The 21,547-nt window shown below is 52.3% G+C and overlaps 7 protein-coding genes across 7 annotated transcripts; 3 read left to right on the top strand and 4 right to left on the bottom strand.

Moving 5' to 3' along the window:
* Positions 1-990: 990 nt before the first annotated feature.
* Positions 991-3,138, bottom strand: NEUTE1DRAFT_130006 (T-complex protein 1 subunit theta; the record flags this gene model as incomplete). Its single annotated transcript, XM_009853019.1, has 4 exons — positions 991-1,147; positions 1,219-1,392; positions 1,448-2,840; positions 3,034-3,138. 4 exons carry the CDS (start codon positions 3,090-3,092, stop codon positions 1,130-1,132), a joined length of 1,644 nt encoding a protein of 547 aa, XP_009851321.1.
* A 774-nt stretch (positions 3,139-3,912) lies between these two features.
* NEUTE1DRAFT_63976 (uncharacterized protein) lies at positions 3,913-5,736 on the top strand (the record flags this gene model as incomplete). Its single annotated transcript, XM_009853018.1, has 3 exons — positions 3,913-3,950; positions 4,172-4,416; positions 4,573-5,736. The coding sequence occupies 3 exons, from the start codon at positions 3,941-3,943 to the stop codon at positions 5,371-5,373; spliced, it is 1,056 nt and encodes a 351-aa protein (XP_009851320.1).
* A 1,140-nt stretch (positions 5,737-6,876) lies between these two features.
* Positions 6,877-8,568, bottom strand: NEUTE1DRAFT_63973 (uncharacterized protein; the record flags this gene model as incomplete). Its single annotated transcript, XM_009853017.1, has 3 exons — positions 6,877-7,566; positions 7,642-7,887; positions 7,950-8,568. 3 exons carry the CDS (start codon positions 8,325-8,327, stop codon positions 7,150-7,152), a joined length of 1,041 nt encoding a protein of 346 aa, XP_009851319.1.
* Positions 8,569-9,014: 446 nt separating this feature from the next.
* Positions 9,015-9,887, bottom strand: NEUTE1DRAFT_101133 (uncharacterized protein; the record flags this gene model as incomplete). The annotated part of the gene is made up of 2 exons (XM_009853016.1): positions 9,015-9,138; positions 9,766-9,887. The coding sequence occupies 2 exons, from the start codon at positions 9,885-9,887 to the stop codon at positions 9,015-9,017; spliced, it is 246 nt and encodes an 81-aa protein (XP_009851318.1).
* A 1,673-nt stretch (positions 9,888-11,560) lies between these two features.
* On the top strand, positions 11,561-17,056 carry NEUTE1DRAFT_122534 (uncharacterized protein; the record flags this gene model as incomplete). The annotated part of the gene is made up of 6 exons (XM_009853015.1): positions 11,561-11,768; positions 11,855-14,344; positions 14,699-14,869; positions 15,299-15,795; positions 16,215-16,342; positions 16,459-17,056. 6 exons carry the CDS (start codon positions 11,624-11,626, stop codon positions 16,754-16,756), a joined length of 3,729 nt encoding a protein of 1,242 aa, XP_009851317.1.
* Positions 17,057-17,791: 735 nt separating this feature from the next.
* Positions 17,792-18,067, top strand: NEUTE1DRAFT_117124 (uncharacterized protein; the record flags this gene model as incomplete). Its single annotated transcript, XM_009853014.1, has 1 exon — positions 17,792-18,067. A coding segment is annotated over one exon (213 nt), but the record flags the coding sequence as incomplete, so codon positions are not given.
* A 143-nt stretch (positions 18,068-18,210) lies between these two features.
* NEUTE1DRAFT_130001 (uncharacterized protein) lies at positions 18,211-19,607 on the bottom strand (the record flags this gene model as incomplete). Its single annotated transcript, XM_009853013.1, has 2 exons — positions 18,211-19,035; positions 19,090-19,607. The coding sequence occupies 2 exons, from the start codon at positions 19,605-19,607 to the stop codon at positions 18,324-18,326; spliced, it is 1,230 nt and encodes a 409-aa protein (XP_009851315.1).
* Between the last annotated feature and the right edge of the window lie 1,940 nt (positions 19,608-21,547).

The raw sequence follows: 21,547 nt of genomic DNA, 5'->3' as shown, positions 1-21,547 counted from the left end.
TTTGACATCAGTCTGGTTTCTGTTTTTCTGATATAGACGTGAACGACATAAACAAATGGAAACCAACCTTCAGTACTAACCTTTACATCCATGGCCCACCTAACCATCTTGCGTAGTTCAACACTTCACGGCTGATGAGCGGTCAGTAACTGGGTCCTTAGAGGAAAACTAGGTAGCACGAACTACAAGTACTCCTCGGTCGAAGAAGAAGACCCGAGGAAAGATGGATATCCATACTTACCTACCTACCTACCTACTTACCTACCTACCTACCTAGCTACACCCCACACAATGAAGACACAACTGAAAATGATAACCGAAATGGGAAGAAAAGCATGCATGGGACGGTGCTATCTCACTCAAATATCTGTCAGACTAGATTACCTACCTACCTATCCACAACTTACCATGTATGATATTTAAGATATACAGCGGCTTACGGAATCCGGGAAAGACCTCGGCAAGAACTCCATGAAACTCTTAACGCCCTCCTGACTTTTGACCACGATCAATCACTCGCGGTTGAGCAGACTCGGAGATAAATAGTTTCTGGTGCTACGTGAATAATTTCTTTCGATGCAAGACATCGATCGGGCGTCGTATTTGCATGTTCGCTCACATGGATCGATGAGGAAGGGAACATTGATCAAGTCGATATCAATGTTAACGTGAGATGTTTGGGAGTAGAGGGGCGATGATCATTTCGGGAAACGTAAAAAGTGAGGCCAGAGCGACGGTGGAATGAAGATAGAGGAATAGGCAATAAAGCGAATACCATTGGGGCCTAGAATGGAGGTTCTCTCTTGGTATAGAATTGCGCGGTCGACCCTGAAGTGAGAGGCGTCCGCGAGTCTTTGACAGCGACAGGAAACAGAAGTGTTGTGGCAGGTGGTCGAGCAAAAAAGAGTATTGCAATGACACGCAACGACAACAGTGGGACATCATTGGAATGTAGACTTTTCGATCGAGTGAAGTGGAAAGGGCAGACAGATCTTGGCCAGACCGAAATTTGGGTATTACTTTGAGTACACGGCTATGTCACCTTGCTGCCCATATCAACAAATTCATTTCACAAGCCGCAGTATCTATCCCTTTGGCTCAATTACACGGTTTTCGCTCTTCTAACAGATCAGTCCTCATCCCAGTTCTGTCGTAGATAGGTAGTTAGCAACAAATTTCCGAGTCGGTCAAGAAAAGGCGGACTTGTGGAAAACTTACAGGGTTGGGACCGGGGGGCTTAGGACCACCGGCTTGTCTGGCAACAATAATCTGATCAACAGAAAGAACCGTCCTGGCAGCCTCGGTGGCGAGCTTGATAGCCCACTGCTTGGTTACAAGGAGATCGAGAATACCCTCCTTCACGGCATCAAGGGTACCGGTGTTGTCGTTGTTCTGTAAACTTGTCAGTCACTGCTCAGATCAGGATGAATACATGGATGAAACATACCTCGATATCCACACCTGTGGACCAAGTGTCCTTCTTCTGATGGGCGGCATAGAGCCTGCTAAGCACCTCGGTGGCATCCAGACCAGCGCTCTCCGCCAATAACCTGGGAACGACCTCGAATGCCTCACCGAACTTCTTGATCGAGTACTGCGCGAGACCCTGGGTTCTCTCGCCAATAGCCTGTATCCTCTCGACGAGCTGGATCTCAGTGGCGCCGGCGCCAGGGACCAAGCGAGCATCCTTTGTGATGGCCTTGACGACGTTGACACCGTCATCGACGGCACGCTCAACATCATCGAGGTGGTTCTGAGTAGCGCCCCGCAGAACGAGGGTTGCTGTCCTTGTAACCTCATCCTCCTGTCTAAACACGGTAACGCGGTCACCGCCAATCTCCATAGTCTCCACAACGTCGATGCTGCCCATCTCGTCGGGCATGGGCGCACCCAGACGGGCCAGGGGAGTGGCACCGACAACTCTGCATACGCGCCTGAGCTCGAACTTGGACAGAACCTTGAGAACCAGGATGCCGTATCTGTTGAGGTAGTGCATCGCCAGCTCACCGACTGTGGAACCGGCAACGACGACTCTGAGGCCGGAGTTGTAGAGCTCCTTGATCATCGTCTCGAGCTGGTTCTCCTCTCCCTTTGTGAAGTCGAGCATTTCCTGGGCGTTGTGTAGTAGGACGGTGCCCTTGGTCTCGGTCTGGCTGGTATCGATGGGGCAGGTGTAGACACCGACCTTGGCCTTCTTGGCCTTCTTGACGGTGCCGCTGGGCTCCTTGGGGAAGACCATGCCCTTGACGACCCGGCTCTGTTCGAGGCTGCCACCCATAATCTTGACAACGCGGATGTTGTCAACGTTGAAGTTGGCGGGGTTCTTGGGGAGAACGGCAAGGATGGCCTCGGCGACCAGATCAGCGAGGAAGTCCTCGCTGCCGTTCTGCTTGCTGGCAATAACGGTCCTGATGGCCTTGCTCAAACCGGCCTGCGAGCGCAAGTCCTCCACCTTGTCGACAACAAGCTCCTCCAGGGTGTCCAGGGCAATCTTCTGGGCGCGCTCGTAACCGGTGACAATGTCGGAAGTCTTGAGACCCATGCGCAACAGATCCTCGGCCTTCTTCAGGAGCTCACCGGCAAGGATGATGACAAGGTTGGTAGCATCGCCCATCTCGGATTCTTGTTGTTGACTGGCCATGACCAGCAGCTTGGCGGCGGGGTGGACGACATCGAGCTCGCGGAGAATGGTAGCGGCGTCGGAGGTCAGGATCATCTTCTGGAGGTGGTTGATGACGATCTTGTTGCGTCCAAAGGGGCCGAGGGAGGTCTGGACGGTCGAGGAGATGGCCCTGCAGGCATCGATGTTGCGAAGAACGGCGCCATCCTCGGAATCGTAGCTGTTGGTGTTGTGCCATGGTTAGAGCTTGGGTCCCTGTCTTGGTATTGCCGTATGTATAGATAGATCATGAACCCCTTGGGACCGCATAGGCGCAGGTAAAGTGACGGAGGGGAGTTTGGCGGGGTAGTAGGACTTGACGTCGATTGCTGGCAAGAAGCAGAGCCAGGGGAACAAAAAGAGACAAAACCTACTTGTTGTAGCCGCCTTTGAACAGGCCGGCGTTCGGGGCGTTGGGGATATTCAAGGACATGGTGGGCTGATTCTGGTGTTTCTCCTGAATCTGTGTTGTTTTGGTCGGGCTTCCTCTGTCTTGCGGTGTCTTCACTGGCCGTAGCCAAATGCCAAATGGACCTCCCTCCTCAGGAGCTCCCCTCCCCCCCAAGCGGTGCGGGGCCCACAAAAAAAGTCGATGAAGCGGATAGAAGACAGCAGTGGCCAGTGACGGACTTGGCGGCAGGCAACAGTTGGACTACCTATGTGGATAGGGAAGCTTCAGACCTCCATTCGGCGAAGCTGCTCCAGTTGGGAGCTAAGCGTTTAATACCTCCATATATACTCCATACTATTTGAATATGCCAGAGCATCCCGTCCCTGATCTCGCAACCAAGAATTGTCGACTTTCAGAGGGAGCATCCAGAACAGCAGCTGGGATCCATCTCTTAGCTACCGAAATAGTGGGCCTGTAACTGTACGTAGTGTAGCGTACTTGGGTACATGATCAGCCTTGTCCCGTCGCGATTGTTACAGCGGTACGTGGACAGACGGGCGTTTTGGTCGTTTCGTGACTTTCAGGTCCCGCCGCCGCCGCCATCCACGTCCACTCAGTCCAGTCCATTGATTCACTTGTTCCTTCTCTCCGTCCCAACTTCAACTTTCATTTCCATTGTGACCGCCCGACAGACAGACAGTGCAGGTTTAAAGCAGCAGGTGGCCGGCCCTTTTTACGCTCCCTTCTCTTCTCGCTTTCTGCAAACAACAAGTCGCTTTGCTTTTTCTTTCCCTTCGTTCGTCATTCTTGTAACGATTCACGATCGCAAACACGAACAACTCCACTATTAATCATTAATTCACCACCACCACGGTAGAACTACTCCAACAATGGCACCAGGTAGGTCCAGGTTCCCAAACACCCAAGACACGTTCCCACATCTCCTCCATATTCTGCCCTGCCACCTCCATCCGTTTTTCCCTTTGTTCCCTTGCCTTACCTTGCAATTGCGCTTTGCGAATTCCTCCTTCTCCATCCATTATTCCTCGTCATGTCTTCCTCCATCATCCTCAAAATGAAGAAAAAGGTTACTGACCCTTCTGCCCATCGCCCCCCATCAGCGAGCTCAGTTCCGCCACAGCTGCCTCCCTCGGTCGAGGAGGCTTATCGCAGGAAGTGCATCCAGCTGAAGCAGCGCACCACCGAGGTTGAGGAGGCCAACGATGCCGCTCGCCTGCGTCTGGCCCGGCTGAAGCGCCAGGTTGAGAAGATGAGGCTGGAGCGAGCGTTCCTTCTTGAGCAGTTGGCCAAGAGGACGAGCACTAACGTGGAGGACTCTGACGGCAGCCCCAGCCCGCCGCCCACAGTACGTGACGCCATATCATCACCCCCAGGATCACCTCTCCATCCGGGCGGACATACTCGCCATCACAATCAGCATCATCATCATCACCATCACCATACATCCCTTCATCAATCACGCACAGGTCGGGTCGGTAAGCTGACAGCCACAACCGTGCAGCCAAAGGAGAAGCCCTTGCGTATCAAGCGGGGACATCGCAAGCCCTCTGCCATGCCCAACCTCGACCTGCCTAGTGCCGCAGGCGCCACCTTTATCAACCAGAACCTTCAGACCCAGTCGCCGAGTTCCGACGCCTTCTCGGCCGCCCAGCCGACTAACGGTCTGCACAAGGGCACCCTCAGGCCCCTCAAGCCGAGCAGCGCGTTTGAACTCTACTGCGACGACAAGCGCGCCGCGTCGAAGGAGAAGGCAGCTGTGGCAAAGGCGGCGGCGGCGGCGGCCAGCAAGGAAGCCGCCGAAGGCTCCGGTAGCCCCGAAGATGTCGACAACGACAATGAGAACGAGAACAACGGCGATATTACCGATGTCGAAGAAGAGACGTTGTCGCGCGAGTGGAAAGATCTCCCCGAAGACCGCAGGAAAGAGTTCGAAGACCGAGCCGATCGGGACGCGGAGCGATATAAGAAGGAGAAAGACGCCTACGACGCGGCCAAGGCGGAGGAAGAAGAGGCGGCTGCCAACGCGGAGAAGGCGGCAGCATCAGCATCAGCAGAAGCAGAGGCAACTGACCAACCCAGCGGCTCGAAAAGCAATATCGGCAAGACGGATGATGCCGAGGGTGTCACGGCCGAGGAGATGGACGTTGATGCTGATGCCGATGCCGAGACCACTGACGAGAGGAAAGCAAGCAGCGCCAAGGCCGGCGAGGAAGGAACAGACACGCCGCGGGCGACACAGGAGGACGTCGAGATGGCCAATAATGACACCGATCAGGAGACGAAGACTGAACAGCCGCAATAGGGGAAGCGCACCATGTCTGAGCTCAGGGATGCATCGATCACTTCTGTTGTCATTGAACTCGGAGGATCACTTCTGGTCCGATAATTGAGGATAGTTGACAGTTTTAACAATTCATCGATGGCCTGGAGTATGTGTATCATAGAGTTCCTATTATTCTCTTCCATTACAGCTTCGCTTTGGCATGGCGGTACACGTGTCTTACGGATCTTTGGGCAGGGGCAGGATAGGATAGGGTTGCGGTTGCGGTCGCGGAAAAAAATCAACATACATGTTCTTTACTCATCATACATTTCGAGGACAACTTTGTGTAATTGCTTACAGAAGACCAAAGAAAGCTTCGTTGCACGAAACTGGATAGAAAGATCAGCTCTGGATACCCTACACCAACAAGCTCGAGACATTGCTCCCTCCATATTAACGTCCAGGAAACAAACCCCTCCGGCAAAGGATCAAAAAGAATTTCGCTGCATGTCTGTCCCTGACTCCCAAGCGGGAATTCATATAATTGGCTCTAGCTTCGATCCCAATATCTCTATCACCATTATGAGGCTTCCTCTTCTCTTCCGCCCACTAGCTTCAATGTCTATTTCTATTTCTATTTCCACTCTCACTTCCCCTACCCATGATACTCAACCCGCTACGACCGTCATGGCCACCCTAACCACCTTAACCGCCACTACCTGCAATAAATCGAACACCCATCAGCTTTGGCTCGGGATCAACGAGGACGGCACTCACCTACAGCCCAATCCGATTTGTTTTTTTTAATTCTCTGTCAGCTGGGAGGTGACGATTTGGGCCCGATGCTTCGTAGTCTGAGTTTTTCCTGTTGATCTGCAGATTTTGCAAGAAGCAACTAAGCCCTTCTCCACGACCGCCACTCCTCCATCACCACCACCACACTCACACTCAGTCAGGCCATATAAGAGGCTTTTACGAAGCCTCATCCACGCATAGAAGAGGTAGTATAGGCGCAAAGTTTCGAAATGAAGATCCGAGCCATGCGCCACCGCCCACACAGTTGGTCAACCAATGCCAGAGCTGATGATATATATACAGTTCAATACTGGTTTGATTGTTAGCGTGGGACTTCTTCCGACTTTGAACAAGGGAGGAATGTACAATCTAGACTATATAATTGGTCTAAATCGTCAAGAAGCCAGGGTAGTGAGAGAGTTTTAGAATAGCCTCCTCAGTATCCCAAAGACAATACCCAAAAGTGAAACACTTCCAGCACTTTCCTAGGGCTTCATCGCCAAAGTCCACCGAACCAAACTTGAGAAGGAAAAGTGTGAATCGAAGTACCACGCCAGCAATCAAACCAGGGTTGGAGTGTATAAGGGATGTTAGCCACATGGTCAGTTACCTCATTCTCTATGCCAGCTTGCTCTTGTCAGTAAGTATCAAGTGTCAAGAAGAAGGAATACAAATTCGACATCTGCCCATGTCCTTACCATGAAATCTTGGTCACTACGCAGTCAACGCAAAGTAAAACAAACTGGAAAACGTGAATGAAATGAAATGTATTAACTATGAATCTTCTCAACGCCAAAGCATCGAGTTTCGACTGTTATTACTTTTAAGAAAGAAACCATTAGTGATTAATGATGCATGTTCTGCCCAAGTCAGCCAACCATCTGGGCTCATTTTCCTTGCCATGAAATCTTGTTCGTATGCTCGTCGTTGAAGTCCGCGTGAGAACCATCCTCATGAACAGCTTTCGTTACCATCCCGAATCTGGACAACAGGCTTGGGCTCTTCCTTGACAAGAGCGTTCTAGATTTGGCCATCGTTGCTTTGAGTGACAGGGACAGGGGTATTCTGGATTTGACCGTCACCGATCTGAGCAACGGGGACAGGATCCTCCTCGGCGGGAGCATTCTGCACCTGACCGTCACCGATTTGAGTGATAGGCGTTGTGTCTTCCTCCACAGGGTCGTTTTGAACCTGACCGTCGCCGATCTGAGAAACAGGCTCGTCATCGTCCTCTCCCTCCTCTGCGGGAGCATTTTGAATCTGTCCATCCCCAATCTGAGTAACAACCTCCCCATCCTCATTCGCAGGAACATTCTGCACCTGACCATCACCGATCTGGGCAACAGGCTCTCCGGCGGAGTCACCCTCGAGCTGTTGTTCCTCAGAGCCCTTCTCGGCATGGTCATCCTCCGAGGTTTGCTGCTCAGTGTTTAGTACCTGGCCGTCGGGGATCTGAGCAGCAGTCTCCCCAACCTGGTCGCCCTGGGGCTTCTCTTGTTGAGCCTCCTAGACCGCAACCTTGGCTACCTTCACAGCCTTGCAAGTGGGGTTCTTCGGCGCGCCGCTAGTAACCCACGCGAGTACGTTGTAGTAGTAGCCTCCAACTTGCGCCCAGCATGCCTGCCAGTTCTGGAGGGCGATGGCGCCAGTGTTCTGGGGGTATTGGCCCGGAACATACTTGGAGTCGTCGGTGTAGGTAGGAACAAACAGCTGGTCCTCGTTGTCAAAGGCAACATTGAGGCTCGGGGAAGTAGAAGGCTGTGAAGGTCATGTTAGTGCGTGGTACTCGGCTGGACGAGGGATGACAGGGAGTAACGTACCATGAACAGCGTCGTGGCAACGTTAGAGCCAGGGTCGTAGTTGAAAGACAGAGGGGAAGAGACGGTGATGACACCATCTTGGCCGTTAGCCTGGAGGTTCCAGATCAAGAGACCAGAGTTGGAAGGAACGTTGTCGTTGACGGTGTAGTTGTAATAGAAGGAGGCTGAAGAGGAGCCGGCGGGGCTCTCGGTGCTGCCAAGGCACAGCGACTCAATGGCGGCACCGGCGTGGCAGGCATAGAGGTACTTGCCGTCGAGGGAGGAATCGTCAGACTTGAGCTTGAGGTTGAAAGGGCCATCTTGGGAGTAGGTCTGGGCCTGAACGGCAGCGGTGGCAGTGAGAGCAGCGAGAACGCCGGACAAGGTGAAAGACTTCATGGTGAAGAGTGAAAAGGTGTGGATGGGATGGAGACTGGAACTGGTAGATACAATGATGATGTTGTGTGTCTAACCAAAAAGTTGTATAAGTGGTGTCTGCTGGTGATGCTGTTGATGAAGAAGATGAAGAAGAAGAGAGATCAGAGTCGATGGGGGAGAGAGGATGGGAGATTATATAATGGTCCAGAAGCAGAGGGTTTCTACAGATTTCTTTGTGACTTGACGTAGCAGTTGAAGGGCCTCAGGAAGGAAGGTTGCACTGAGAACCAATGCCGATGAGGATCACGAGAATTCTGGGGAAGGACACCCATGGAAGACGGGAGATGGCCGGCGGATTCGGCATGATGGGCCCATTGCTGTGACGATCAGCATGATCACTAGTGGTTCGGCGGGTCGGCGACGAGGGTAAGAACGAAGCGAAGCTATCACGAACTTGGCCAGAACAGGAGAGGTTCAACCCGTGTTCAACGAACCAGTGCAACCACGTATTGCTTGGTTGCATTGGCAGTCCCCGTTTGAGTACCTAGGTATCCATCACGGCTCTCGTATAAGCTTTACGAGAGAGAAAAGGAAGGACGACTTTACCGATTCCACATATGGGAAACTCCCGCTTTTACCGGTGAAGTCGCAGTCTTGACGACTGGAGTGAGAGCTTTAGTGTAACGTTCGGGCAGTTACCGACTGAGCCTAGTGTAAGCGCCAAGAACCGTGACGTTGATGAGCCGAAGACGGCCGCAGTAGCTGACCAATGCCCATGTCCTTATCATGAGTGTGGCGGAGGGCAGGCCAGACCCTTCTGTTGTAGAATGCACTTTCAGTCGATGAGCAACTGCAAGACAGAGCTGAGGTAACTACACCGCAGATAGGCCTAGGTAGTGTAGGACCAGTTAGTGCGAGGTAAAACAGCGACGATGGTTCTTTTTTTTTCGGGGCAGTGCTACTTGTGAGAGGTCCATCGTCACCGCCATGCTGCTATCACCTCTATCTGTTCTCGTATTCCGCAGAGCTCCCGCTTACATCCAAACTTAGCTGACGCTTGGAGATAATGCGGTTAGGAAGGTCGGTAGTCGGATACCACTTGCCGAGATAATCCACCTCTCAAGATACCAGCCCTAGAAAGGAGGCGCGTTAGCGCGGGACTTTATGGTGTCTTCAACCGACATGACTTGATTCTCCCGACTTTGTATGCTCTGTCTCAACAAGTGTGATTGTTCTCTTAAACTCATTCCAAAATTCTGTTGTGATCTGATATGGATTGACTTCTTCGTGACCCTTTGAGCACGATCAAAGGTCTCTTTGAGGAACCAAGCCAACAATACATCAGCATTGTGACTCTGTTCTGAGATCCCCGAAAGTCTGACATTGGGCTCAAAGCAGTATGTCCGACTTATGTTGCAGTGATCGATCGATGACGGTAGGAGTCCCTTCTCGCGCTTACTATAGCCAAAACTGTTTCCGTCTTCCATTGAGGACGGAATACGAGACAGTCTTGTGTGCAAGTATGCGGTGATGACTATCGAGGGTAGCATCGTCGGCATGCGCACCGAAAGCGACCACCATGATTCACAGCTCCATTTCCCGTCTATCAGCTTCCGGAATTCCACTACCATCACGGCCATAACCTCACACACCAAACCCCCTTTTCGGCTGAATGAATTACTAAGTGGTGGATGTGGTGGCCTCCTAACGGCCTGCCTTTGAGCTTGTACTGGTAGGCCTGGCCTCCTCGCCGCAGGGGTAACTAGTGGTTATACTGAAGGACCAAGCTGTCGATATAATGAATCGAGTGTTGCTGATGATGTCGTCGGGGAACTAGAGGAGGCGGATGCGATCTGGGCCGTGCAGGGAGAGCGACGCGAAGACAGTTGGTTCGCTGGGTTGGAGAGGGAGGTTGACGACGGCTATCACTTGGAGACATTCGGGGAAGAAATCTGAGAATTATTGATTTGGTGGGTTTTGGTGAGGGTAGACTGGCGGTTGAAGGGAAATATAATGCTGACATGACCGATGCTGCCAGACCTTATAGCAGGGGCAGCGATACCAAATGAGGCTAAGCATCATTGTCGTCAAGGCCATGTTCATATGTAGCCACCGCAAGGCGTTGAAGCTTACATAGTAGAATCAAGCGTTGCCTCATAGGGCTTGATTCTTCACTTCAGAAAGCCGCTTTTTGACACAAGACATCGATGGAGAGTTTGAGGGGATTAGATGAATCAAGGTTTACCTTTAGATGCTTAACTGTTCTGTATCATAGGGTGTCCACGAAATGGGTTAACGGCCCAGTAAGAAGGACTTCTTGGTAGCCTCTCTTCAGATGATGATGATGATACTCCAAACCCGGGAAAAGATGTCAAAGATGAGAAAGGGAAGAGTGATTCCCCTGCAGAATGGAAACCCCGCCCTATCCCCGCACTCACAGCGCTCAAGCACCATCAGAGTGGCAGATCTGACGGGCTGAAGACAGCGCAACCCTGGTCGCCCCAGCTGCCCTGGCGGGCCTTACCCGTTCCTGGCGTCCCAAAACTGCGGGAGTGGAGAAGTATGTAAGTGTGTGGTGAGGAGGCTGGGCAGCTGGGGTGGGATGGGGTGGCCCAAGCTCGGTTCCCCAGCAACCAACCACTTCCCCAGCCTCCATACTAAATCTTGAACTGCCCGCAGCGCTGCAGGGTCTCTGTCTTTTGCCCACTTTGTGTAACAGGACTGGAAAACGCGAATGCAGGTTCCATGACGGTTCAATGGACAGGGCGACCAGCGCCGGGACAAAAGCCCGTCATGTGCATTCCCGTGAATGGAAGCGCAAGTGCAAGTGCAAGTGCAACTTGTGCAGACACTGAAAGTCTTTTTCTCCGGGGTAGAGGTAGCGAATAGCGACAACATCGACTCCCTACCTACTTCTATCTGAGTGCCAGAAGTAAACAATCCCTCATCAGTCACGACTCAGCCCTCCAACTTCAGCTCAGCTGGGTAAGCTCGCAACTGGTGCTTGTCCTGTCAGTGTGCCTGGGCTGTCCTGCCCCGCTACTGTACGTATCGCGCCTGTCGATGCCAGCCCCCCCGTTTGTTCCTGGTCCAGGTCCCGGTTTCCAAGCCGGCAGGAACTTGGCAATCTTTTTGTTGCCAGGCGCGAACCGCCGCGCGACAGCTTCGCCCACTATTTTTCATCCAACTTTTGCCAATATCGTCGTGCCTTCCTGTACTTAGTTGCCAGAAGACGGGGGATTGAGCAACTTCTGTCTTGATCTTTCCTCGGCCTGTTCCGAGCTGGCCGTCTCTTCAGCAAGTTGTGCCCGCCCGCCATGGCGAACAATCTTTCACCGCCCGGGTCGAGTTCCTACTCGTCCAATACCTTGACGGTAGGCGATGGAACTTGGGACTTTGAGAAGAATACCTTCCTGCTTCCCAATCTCCAGGGCCTCAACTTTGAGACTATGCGATACAATGGTATGTGCCGGCGGTACATGCCTTCCATCCATTCAACCAGAAAAATGTAACTAACAAGGAACTAACTCTCTTCTCATCAATGACAGGCATGGGCAATCGCTTCTCGACCTTGACCGAATATCACAGTCTCATCATCGGCCACGGAGTGATAGCCGCCATCACCTTCCTCTTCATCATCCCAATCGCCGTCTTCATTGCCCGTTTCTACTCGCGCCGACCTGGATACGCCATTCGATATCATGCATACCTGCAGATCATCACTGTCGGCTTCAGCACTGTCGTCTTCGTTCTCGGCTTCATCGCTGTCGGTCCTCCCCGGAACCTCACAAACCCACACCATGGCATCGGTGTTGCCATTTACGTCATGATCTTAGTGCAGGCTTTTGGTGGCAGCCTCATTCGCAAAATCACTGGCCATTCCTTCCGCCTACACCTTCATCGTTGGATGGGCCGCGCTATTGCCATCCTTGGCATTGCCCAAGTGCCGCTTGGCCTGACGCTCTATGGCTCGCCCAAGTACTGCTTCATTCTCTATGCCCTTTGGATGGGTTTTCTTCTTATTCTGTACTTCATTCTTGATTACAGAGATAAGGAGCGCCGCGAGTACTACGCAGGTGGCCCCCGCTCCGAAGTTACTGGATACACGGATGAGAAGTCGGAGAGCCATCACCATGGAAGGAATTGGCTCGGTCTGGCAGCCGGTGCTGGCGCATTGGCTATGCTTCGTGGTCGCAAGCGCAACCGGAACGAGGAAAGGGCCCTGGACCGCAGTCCCAGCCCATATCGCTCCCATGCTCCTCATGACGGGGAAACTGATATCACCTCCTCACATGTCAGGCACGACAGCTATCACGACGACAAGTATACCGACGTGTCTTCGCGACGCAACACGGGTGAAGGGGGCGGATGGATGGGTAAGCTGGTTGGGCTTGGTGCCGGTCTTTTGGCCGCCAAGTATCTGAAGAAGAATCATGACCGTCGTGATGACGAGTATTCGGCTGTCTCAACAGAAACAGGACCTAGTCGTCTTCCTCCACGGAGAGGAGGTCCGGCACCAACCGAAAGCGACTATACCGACTATACCGACTATACCCGAACCGACAATCGACGAAATTCCAAGCAAAATCCGGTCCTTGCTTCCGAAGCGGAGAGCGCTGCAGATGACCGACGCCCTTACCGACCTGGCACACCACCACGCTCGCATGCTGGCCGTCGTAATTCGCGATTCGACAGCACGATTGTCTCAGACTATTCTTCCTACGTCAGCCCTTCTAGAAGAGAAGAGCCCGAAAAGAAGCGGAGCAGCGGGGCTGGGAAGGGTCTGCTCTCGGGACTCGGCCTTGGCTGGTTCGCCAAAAAGACGGTGGACCGCCGTGCAGGAAAGGAAGAGGATCGCATAAGGGATGAAGATGAGAGGCGACGTGAAGAGGAGGACAGACGATTCGAAGAGGAAGAACGCAGAGCTGGACGTCGGAACTCCAAGTTTACCGGTGATGGCTACCCCAGTCCTTCCAGACGTGATTCCCAACGTCGTCCAGCTGCTATGCGCCCAGCAGCACCAACAGACATGACCAGCACGACCGGCACTTCGGTTCTCTCTGACGAGTTTACTACCATGGAGCCGCGAGGACATGCCCCTTACGACCCAGCGCCCGTGAGCGGCGGAGCTCGACCACCACCCGCACCCATCCCAGTTGCCGGAGGTGCTGGTGCGCCGCCTACGATTGCTCCCATTACTCCTGGACCCTCCGGTTATCCAGCTCCTGGACATGGCCCGGTTGCTATGCCCGCGATGCCTCCCGATCCGCGCGGCGTGTTCTACCCACTGAGACCCCCGACCGATACAAGCAGCAGCGACCTGACAGATGTCAATGCTGACAGGCGACGACGAGAGGCTGAGGCGGCGGCCGCAGCAGCAGCAGTATCCGCCAGTCTCCTAGCTGCACAACAACAAGAAGACGACCGGCGTCGCAGAGGCGGCCCTTCTGACCAGCCCGCTCCTGGCGTCAAGGTCAAGGTACAGAGTGACAGAGATAGGAACATCACTCTGCGTAGGATGACGGACGAGGACGCCAGGAAGGGTAGCAGCAACAACCGGCGCCGCCGAGGCGACTCGGTCAGCAGCAGCCACTCGGAATCGGAGCCGAGCAGCGGTAGGCGGTATCGCAGGTCGGATCGCCGCGAGAGCAGGAGTTCGAGCCAGCGCGGCCGAGCCGAACGGGCCGCCGAGGCAAGGGTAGACCCTTCGGCCAACCCATTATATCCGGCCCCTCTTAACACGGGTGGCAGCGGTACACCGAGGCAGCAGGCATCCCACGGTGGAAGTAGCGGAGTGCCGCCGTATGCTGGACCGTCCGGGGGCCAGATGCCCAATGTCGCAGGGACGATTTCTAGTCTGGATAGTCCCGGGCAGTGGAGCGCGCTGAGCCCGAGCGGTGCGAGCCAGAATCCGGGTGGTGGTGGTGGTGGTGGCGTCAAGAGAGAGGTGTCGAGTGCGGCAGAGAGGAGACAGAGGAGGAGATTTGAGAGGAGAGAGGGAAGTAGGCAGCGGGCTGCTACGGAGTCGTCACTCGGAGGTTAGTAAGTGACTTTTGTGTTGAGCCGTGTTGGGGTTGAATGGTTGGCTGGTTTTGCTTTTCTTTGTATGGGTTGGGCTTCTTCTCTATTCCCCCTTTTGCGTCGGTGTCTTTCCCTTTCTTTTTCTCCGCTAGATTGTGTTTGCATCCATGCCGGCATGGCGTTTGGGTTTCCTTTATGGATGGTGATCACGAGATGATGGATGATGGATGATGCTGTGGATATATGACCTGGATGATGGGTGTTTTGGCGCCATCAGTTGGACAAATTCTCAAAAGGAATGTTGACGAGTCCATGAACTATGGACTCGATATGTCTTGTATATATCTGCTGTCAAGGTAAATAATAGTAAGATGGGTTATCTGCTACCGCTCCTACATCGTTACAAACTTGTGAATGTATCAATGCCTCTCAGAATACGTTACTGTACCTTGCAGGAAGTGACTTCAACTTTGACTCAAACCGGAAGGGCTCAAGGAAACGTCGAGGCCGCAGATCAGTAACAGTGATGCTAAGCGATTTTGGTGATTTTGTTTGACTTGTAAGAGAAAAAGAATAGTTCCCGTTTAAATGGAGTTCCTGTTGTGTTCTTGGGCCTCACTGACAGACAAACAGGCCGATACTGCGGAAGTGTTATTACCTCTACCTTATGAGGAACCCCCAGGGTGTGTGGTTTTAGGGGCACACAGGGGCCTGCATTTGCTGTGCCTGTGCTGCCCCGCATTCCCCGCCATCTGATCGGGTTCGTAGGGTACAGGTTCCCTACAGGTGAGGATCGCCAAGTTGCCCGTATTTGATCTTATCTCACACGCGACGCGCTTTCCATCTTCACACCAAGACAACTACGCTACATATAACCAATTGCGACAAGCCTCACCTGTTAACAACAACGAATCCAACCCCGACTGCCAATCTAGGTAGCGCAAAAGCAACGAGAAACAACATGTCAACAGATCAAACACAACAACAACCAGAAGCTATGCCGTCGTCGTCATCGGCGCAAAGGCAAGGATCGCAACAACCTCAACCGCAATCGCAATCACAGCCACAAGAAACGAACGGTCACAACCAACAAACATCTTCTTCAGGTCTATCCCAGTCACTAAACCAAGAACAACAACAACAACCACAACCACCACCACCAGCAAACCAAACCCAAACTCAAACTCAAAATAGTCAACAACAACCAGCCGAACCCTCCTCTTCCTTCGAACCCTCCCAACAACAACCCCAACCCGCCGAAGAACAACAACAAGAAGAAGAAGAAATAACCCCAGGCCCCCGCGCCACCCGCCTCCAACAGCTCTTTAGTACCACCCTCCGACACACCCTCGACAAGATCTCGCGCGACAACTTTGCGGCATGTTACCCGACCATTGCGGCGCGGGCGCCGGGGACGTTGGAGTTTGTGCAACGGCAGATGGTGGAGAGGTTGGGGGTTCAGTGTGATGTGAGTTTTTGTCCTTTTTTTTCACCTCTTTGCCTTGTTTGTGTGTGTGTTTTGGTGTGGGTTGGGGGGAGGTTGGATGGTTGGGTGAAGAGAAGGGGAAAAACAGAAAAGTAAAAAAAAACGAAAAACAAGAGAAAAGAAAGGCGAAAAAGAAAAGGGGAAAAAAAAGGATGGCGATGGGGGGAACGGGAGGAAGTTAGGACTTGGGGACTTGGGTATAATAAAGGGAAAAGACGGAGGGCAGAGGCGAGAGCGAGAGGAGGCGAATTGGGGTGTTGTAGGAGATGGTGAAAGCAGCTGGGCGAGTAAAGTTGTGAAAATGGGCCGAGAGTTTGAGGGTAAAAAAAGGAAAAAAAGAAAAATTGGAAATGAGAAAAATGAACAGACCTGAGGCTGACAAACCCCCCCAAAAACAACAGAAAGAATTCAACTCTATCTTGCAAACAAGACAGGTGGTTCCCAAACTCAACGAGCTCGAGACGCTCGTCGGCGAAGCAAACAAGAGGAAGCGAGAAGCTGGCGGTGATGATGCCACTCCGCCCGTACCGTAAGTTTTTTTTTTCTTTTTCTTTTTTTCTTTTTCTTCTTCATCTTCTTCCATGAGAAAAAAAAAACCATTTTCCCCCATCTATCCATCCGTCCGTAACTAACTGTAAAAACAAGACCACACACCCTCCCACCATCCATCATCCTCTCCGCCCATTTAGCTCCCCACCTAACAACCACCCACTCCTCTTTAACCACCACCTTACAACAAACCCAAGCCGAAAACCATCAGCTATTCCAGGAAATCCAAGCGCAACGCGCAGAAATCGAAGAGTTGTTGGCCGTGGTAGAAAAGGCGCTGAAGGATATCGAGGGGGCGAACGAGTTATTGGAGGGCGTCGTGGAAAAGGGGTTGGTGGAGGAGACGAGGGGGGTTGATGGGGAGATTAGTTCTATTGGTGTTGAGGGTAGGTAAGGTAAGGTAAGGAAGGGGGTTGGTGGAATGGGCGAAGAGTTACTGTGATATATAAGTTTCGGGCGTGGATTGACAGAGGAGGAAAGAGGGAGAAAGAGGGTGCGAGTGTCGGTTGAAAGGGATGGAAAAGAGATCAAGGATTACGGGAGAAAAGAAAAGTTGAGACGAGAAGAACGGAAGCAGCGGAGGAAAATGACTTCGACTAGAGTTAACTTGGGGTTAGTCACAGTGCTTATGATCTGGTTGGGGCATGTCAGACCAACATGACGTCCGGGAGTTAATTCATCTCATCATCCACCGCTCTCTTTCGCAAACACGGAGACAACCTGGATTAGGGGCTAGAGTTATCCAGATTTCGGCCGTCATGAAGTCGGTACCTAGGAAACAAACTACCTGTACCTACTGGTCATGTCACGCTTGGTTCAGACTGTCTGAGACGGTGGCGCTAGGTTTTAGGAGGTGAAGCGATTCTCGGCTGGAAACATGTTTCCTCGTCATTGTCGGGCACATATGATATCACACTCGTCAAGAAGACTAGGTAGTTGGTGATATTGACCTCTAAATCGATGTACTTGAGAACGCGGTATAACAATGGTTATATCAAGCTACATACGTGTATACATCAATAGTAGTGTATAGGCATAGTCAACTAAGCCAAGCCAAGTGTTGTCTACCCATTACAAGAGCTTTGAATCTGATGTCTAGTAATGCCGGCAAACCAACGCAATGCAAACTAGCAGACAAGATCAGAAACGATGTTTCATCAAATACGATGTTTCATCCTGTGTCATGGCTCGTTCATAAAGAAAATGATGGAAACCCCTGGCCGTAGCCTTGGCGGGCCATTAGCCACCTGGCAACCTGACGCGAGCGGTCGTAGCAATAAACCGAATACGAATAGTCTAATACCGCTTGCTGTATTCCAGGAAGGCTGTTACTCAAACATGTTAGGAATTAAATAAATACGAAAACACATTGGCTTGTCTTTTAAAAAAATGTTACCATCCAGGAACTGCCTAGAATTTGGGTTTGAAGATATAATGAAGACTTAGGTGCGTAATAGAAGTATGCCCAAGGTCTATATACTGACTATAACGTATGCAACTTGTTCGTACAACCCTTCGGCAAGCCAACTGGGTCTCAACTGAACAGTTTTGTCAGGGACAAGCATCGAATCCCTTTGCCCACAGCTGCTGCCATCCGTCAGCCCCATCAACCATCAAAACACGATGCCAAACTCCAGTAGCCAACCCCCCTTCCCTTTCCAAGAAACAACAATGTGGTATTGGTATAGCAAGGAAAATGTGGTCGAAAAACTTGCGAGCTCCGAATTCGCAGTCTCTTTCTTATGCTTCCAGTAAATGCAAACGGATCGATGAAGATCAATGCAGGTATATGCCACTCCAGCCGCTCAGTCAGTCCGCTAACCCAAGTATGATGATGGCGATAAATGAAAAGTCACAAAGGAAATGGGTATATGATAAAAGTAAGGCAATATCACAACAACAACCAAGCCCGATACGGCGACCGGGCCCGCATCCCCCAATTTTTTCGTTTCGATGACCTTTCAGAGAAGTCTGTTTTCCGCCCGAATGATCTGCCATGGGCCGAATAAGTCGACCTCTCCGTATGCTGGAGGTAGCACGCGTACCATCCGCCCTGTGGCCCAGTCCACGTACCATCGCTTGCCGTTGGAGATGATGTAGTTGCTTTTCCGTGGACTCTTGAACAGCAAGACCGAATAACAGAGCTTAGCGTAAAGATGATCGTGCGTCTCGGTCCATATTTGTCTCGGCCGCCATTTTCCCGTGTCTGGGTCGACATTCTCGTTCGGATACGATGTTGTCGATAGCCGGCCTACTATCGGATGTTGACCGATGCCTCCTCGCCCAAATGCTGCAAAGTCGTTCTGCCCCTGGCTTCCGCGCTCGTTCTCTTCTTCGTGTATCGTTGGTGGCCGTGCTGTACTGTTTATCCCGTTTCTGTCGTTTTCCTCATCCTCCTCACCACTCCTACTTGACGCAGTACTTTGCCTCCTCTCGTTCAACCTTTGAAAGCCGCTGATGTTGTCTTCGGGAGTCGGCCTTTCCCCCCGAAGCCATCGTATCCTTTGAAGTCGCGGTATACTTTGATCCCGAGGGAAGTCTCGCTCATCGATAGGTGCCGCGATGTTGATAGCGGCAAAGATGCAATCAAGCCACTTGACAAAGGTCTTGAGCTCGACACATGATAGTAGAAATTGATCCGTTTCTGCTCGTAAACGGATGACATGGCGCCGCCTGCTGTTGTGTCAGCCATCAAGACTTCAACCATGTCAAGACATGTAAACGCACTTTCTGTAATCTGCGGCAATTCCGGCATCCGCATGCTGTAGACTGTAACTCTTTTCCAAAGAACCCTTCTTGACCCATGGAGGACTATCTGGCGAGATATCGGGGCCGTCCGGTCTCGATGAAAACCATGTTCGTTCCTTCTTAACCGAGTAGATGTTGAGTGCAGTCCCCCTCAGCTCGACGTAAACCATCTGCCAATTGCGAACCTCGGCGCGTTTGATCGTATGCTCGATTTCCATCTTCCTCATAAACACGCCTTCCGCAATCACATCACATGAGTACTTGGGCAGCACATCTTCTGGAGGAGCGACCGGCTTCGAACCCTGCTGCGCCGCGGCCAGTGCGCGCCTTTGCGCGGCCATGGCGGACTTCATGGCCGTCTCATAACTAGGTGGGTTCGCCGGTCGTGAGGTCATGAGGTCCCGATAGAACAAATCCTCCTCCATCGACATGCGGCGCGGGCGCTGCGACGCCTCATCGCCGACGGTGTGCTGCGAGAAGGCATCGCTGGAATCCATGAGTCGCCACCTTCCCGCTCTCCGTGTGGGCGAGTGCACAACGTGTGCTTCAACTTTGACAGGCCTGGCTACCTATGAATTCCCAATCCGCCTATCCGTCTGTCGGCGGGGTTTGCTAGACCAGTATCGTCAAGGGGCCGTTGTCACCGCCTGGAAGCGATCCAAGGAATCCGTCCGTCGGTCGTTTGCTGTTGGCTTCCTCCTTCCTAATCCGTGCTTTCTGGCATGTTGCCCAGCCCCGTGCCAGGTAGTGATAACTTGCGATCAAAGAGAACTGGATCCAAGCGAAACAGAGGTGAGACAACAAAAGTCGTAATCCTTCGCTTGGCAAGAATTATTTCTCCCAGGAATTGGAACCCAACAGGTAGTTGATGCAGCGGCCCGAGAGGTGGATGGGAGCGACAGATAGACACGGGCAGAACCGACAGTCGCCTTTGTTCAAGTTGCTTCTTGGGTGTGAAGGCGCTGAGCTTGGGTGGCAGTGTGGGGAGGTGTGACTCTGTGGAGTGATCGTCGGGGTGGGAAAAGCTTAGCATAGAGAGACCGTGTCCGACGGAGGGTGGAGGCGCATGAGACGGGTGCTCTGGGTGTGTGTGCTGGTATAAAAGCCAGCTTGAGACGCGCGATAGAGAAAGACGGAGGTCGCGGAGAGGCACCTAGGAAATTCAGTCTAAAGGAGGGAATCGATATGAGGTAATCCAGGTTGTCGTCAAAAACGCGGCACAAGTATCGAAGGAATAAGGAAGGAAACGGTCAGATCCATCCGAAGCCAAGCCAGATACTAACAATGTGGCAGGGGTGAAATTGGTATGTAGTGTATTGAAGAAACGGAAGAAGAGGGCAGTGGTAAGGTAAGTTTTCTAGAGTCAGTCAGGGCTTGCCCGGGGCCGGAAGAGAAGAGTGGAAAGGGCGAAAGAAAGACGGATGGATGGGCAAAAAGACGGGCAAGACGGGACTCGGCAGAGCAGTTTGAATTGTGTCGGGTTGTGCGAAATACGGAGCTGGGAGCAAAGTGAGCATGAAAAAGGTGGTGGAGGAAAGTAGCAGTGAGGTGGAAAGTGCAGTGCAGCGAGGCAAGGAGGAGCTTCCATCCAGAGAAACAAACCTAAACCTGCCACGAACTAGACTAGAATAGTAGTGTGGTGACTGTGGCTCGGGCTGTAGACGTAGTGTACTTTAGTCGAGTGTGCCTAACTGGGACACAGGACGGGGAGGTACAACCTTTCCACTTTCTACCTCAGCTAACCGTCCGGCCCGGGTTGATTGAGTGCGGGAGATGCAAAAGACAGGGGGCTCTGGTGGAAACTGGAAAGCGGTTCCCAATATCGAATCTCTCTCTCTCACCCCCTACTTCGGTTTTCCCCTTGAGGGCCCCCCTCCACTACCCTCGACCGGGCGGGCTTTCCACGTTTCCTGGGCGTCTTGGCAATGCCCTCTTGGTTCACCTAACGAAGGGGCTGAAAGTCAAAGAGCACGCATAATGGTTTAGGTAGGTAAGTACCTAAGTAGGGAATCGCCTCGTTTCCAAACGAGCCCCAAGAAGCACCGAGGACTCGATCGGTCCAAGCAGCCCACGCCTTCCACCTCTCACTGCGGTCCCGTAAGGAAGGAACACTGGACGCGCATTGCCAAACCATCTCAGCTCAGCATTTAGTATTAGTATGGCCAAGTCCGAAAGAGGTTCGCCGTTTTTCTTCTTTTTCCCGTCCAGGCAAGGAAGCACCAGTGGCAGAGGATCCATCAACGAACGGCTTGCAACGGCCGTACGAATCGCCATCATGATGATGATCTGATCTTATGCACACCAAGTCCCATGAACCATGCTTGAGACTACTGAACCTTGAGACTTTGACAAAGCAGAGAGGATGTCCAGCAGCTGAGTTTTCAAACGCGTGATGTTGAATGGCCCGGATCTGTCTGTGAAGCATAAAGCGGCAACA

The sequence above is a fragment of the Neurospora tetrasperma genome (assembly GCF_000213175.1).
Source record: "Neurospora tetrasperma FGSC 2508 unplaced genomic scaffold NEUTE1scaffold_3, whole genome shotgun sequence".
Taxonomy (NCBI): domain Eukaryota; kingdom Fungi; phylum Ascomycota; class Sordariomycetes; order Sordariales; family Sordariaceae; genus Neurospora; species Neurospora tetrasperma.
This window is presented reverse-complemented; position numbering and strand designations above follow the sequence as displayed.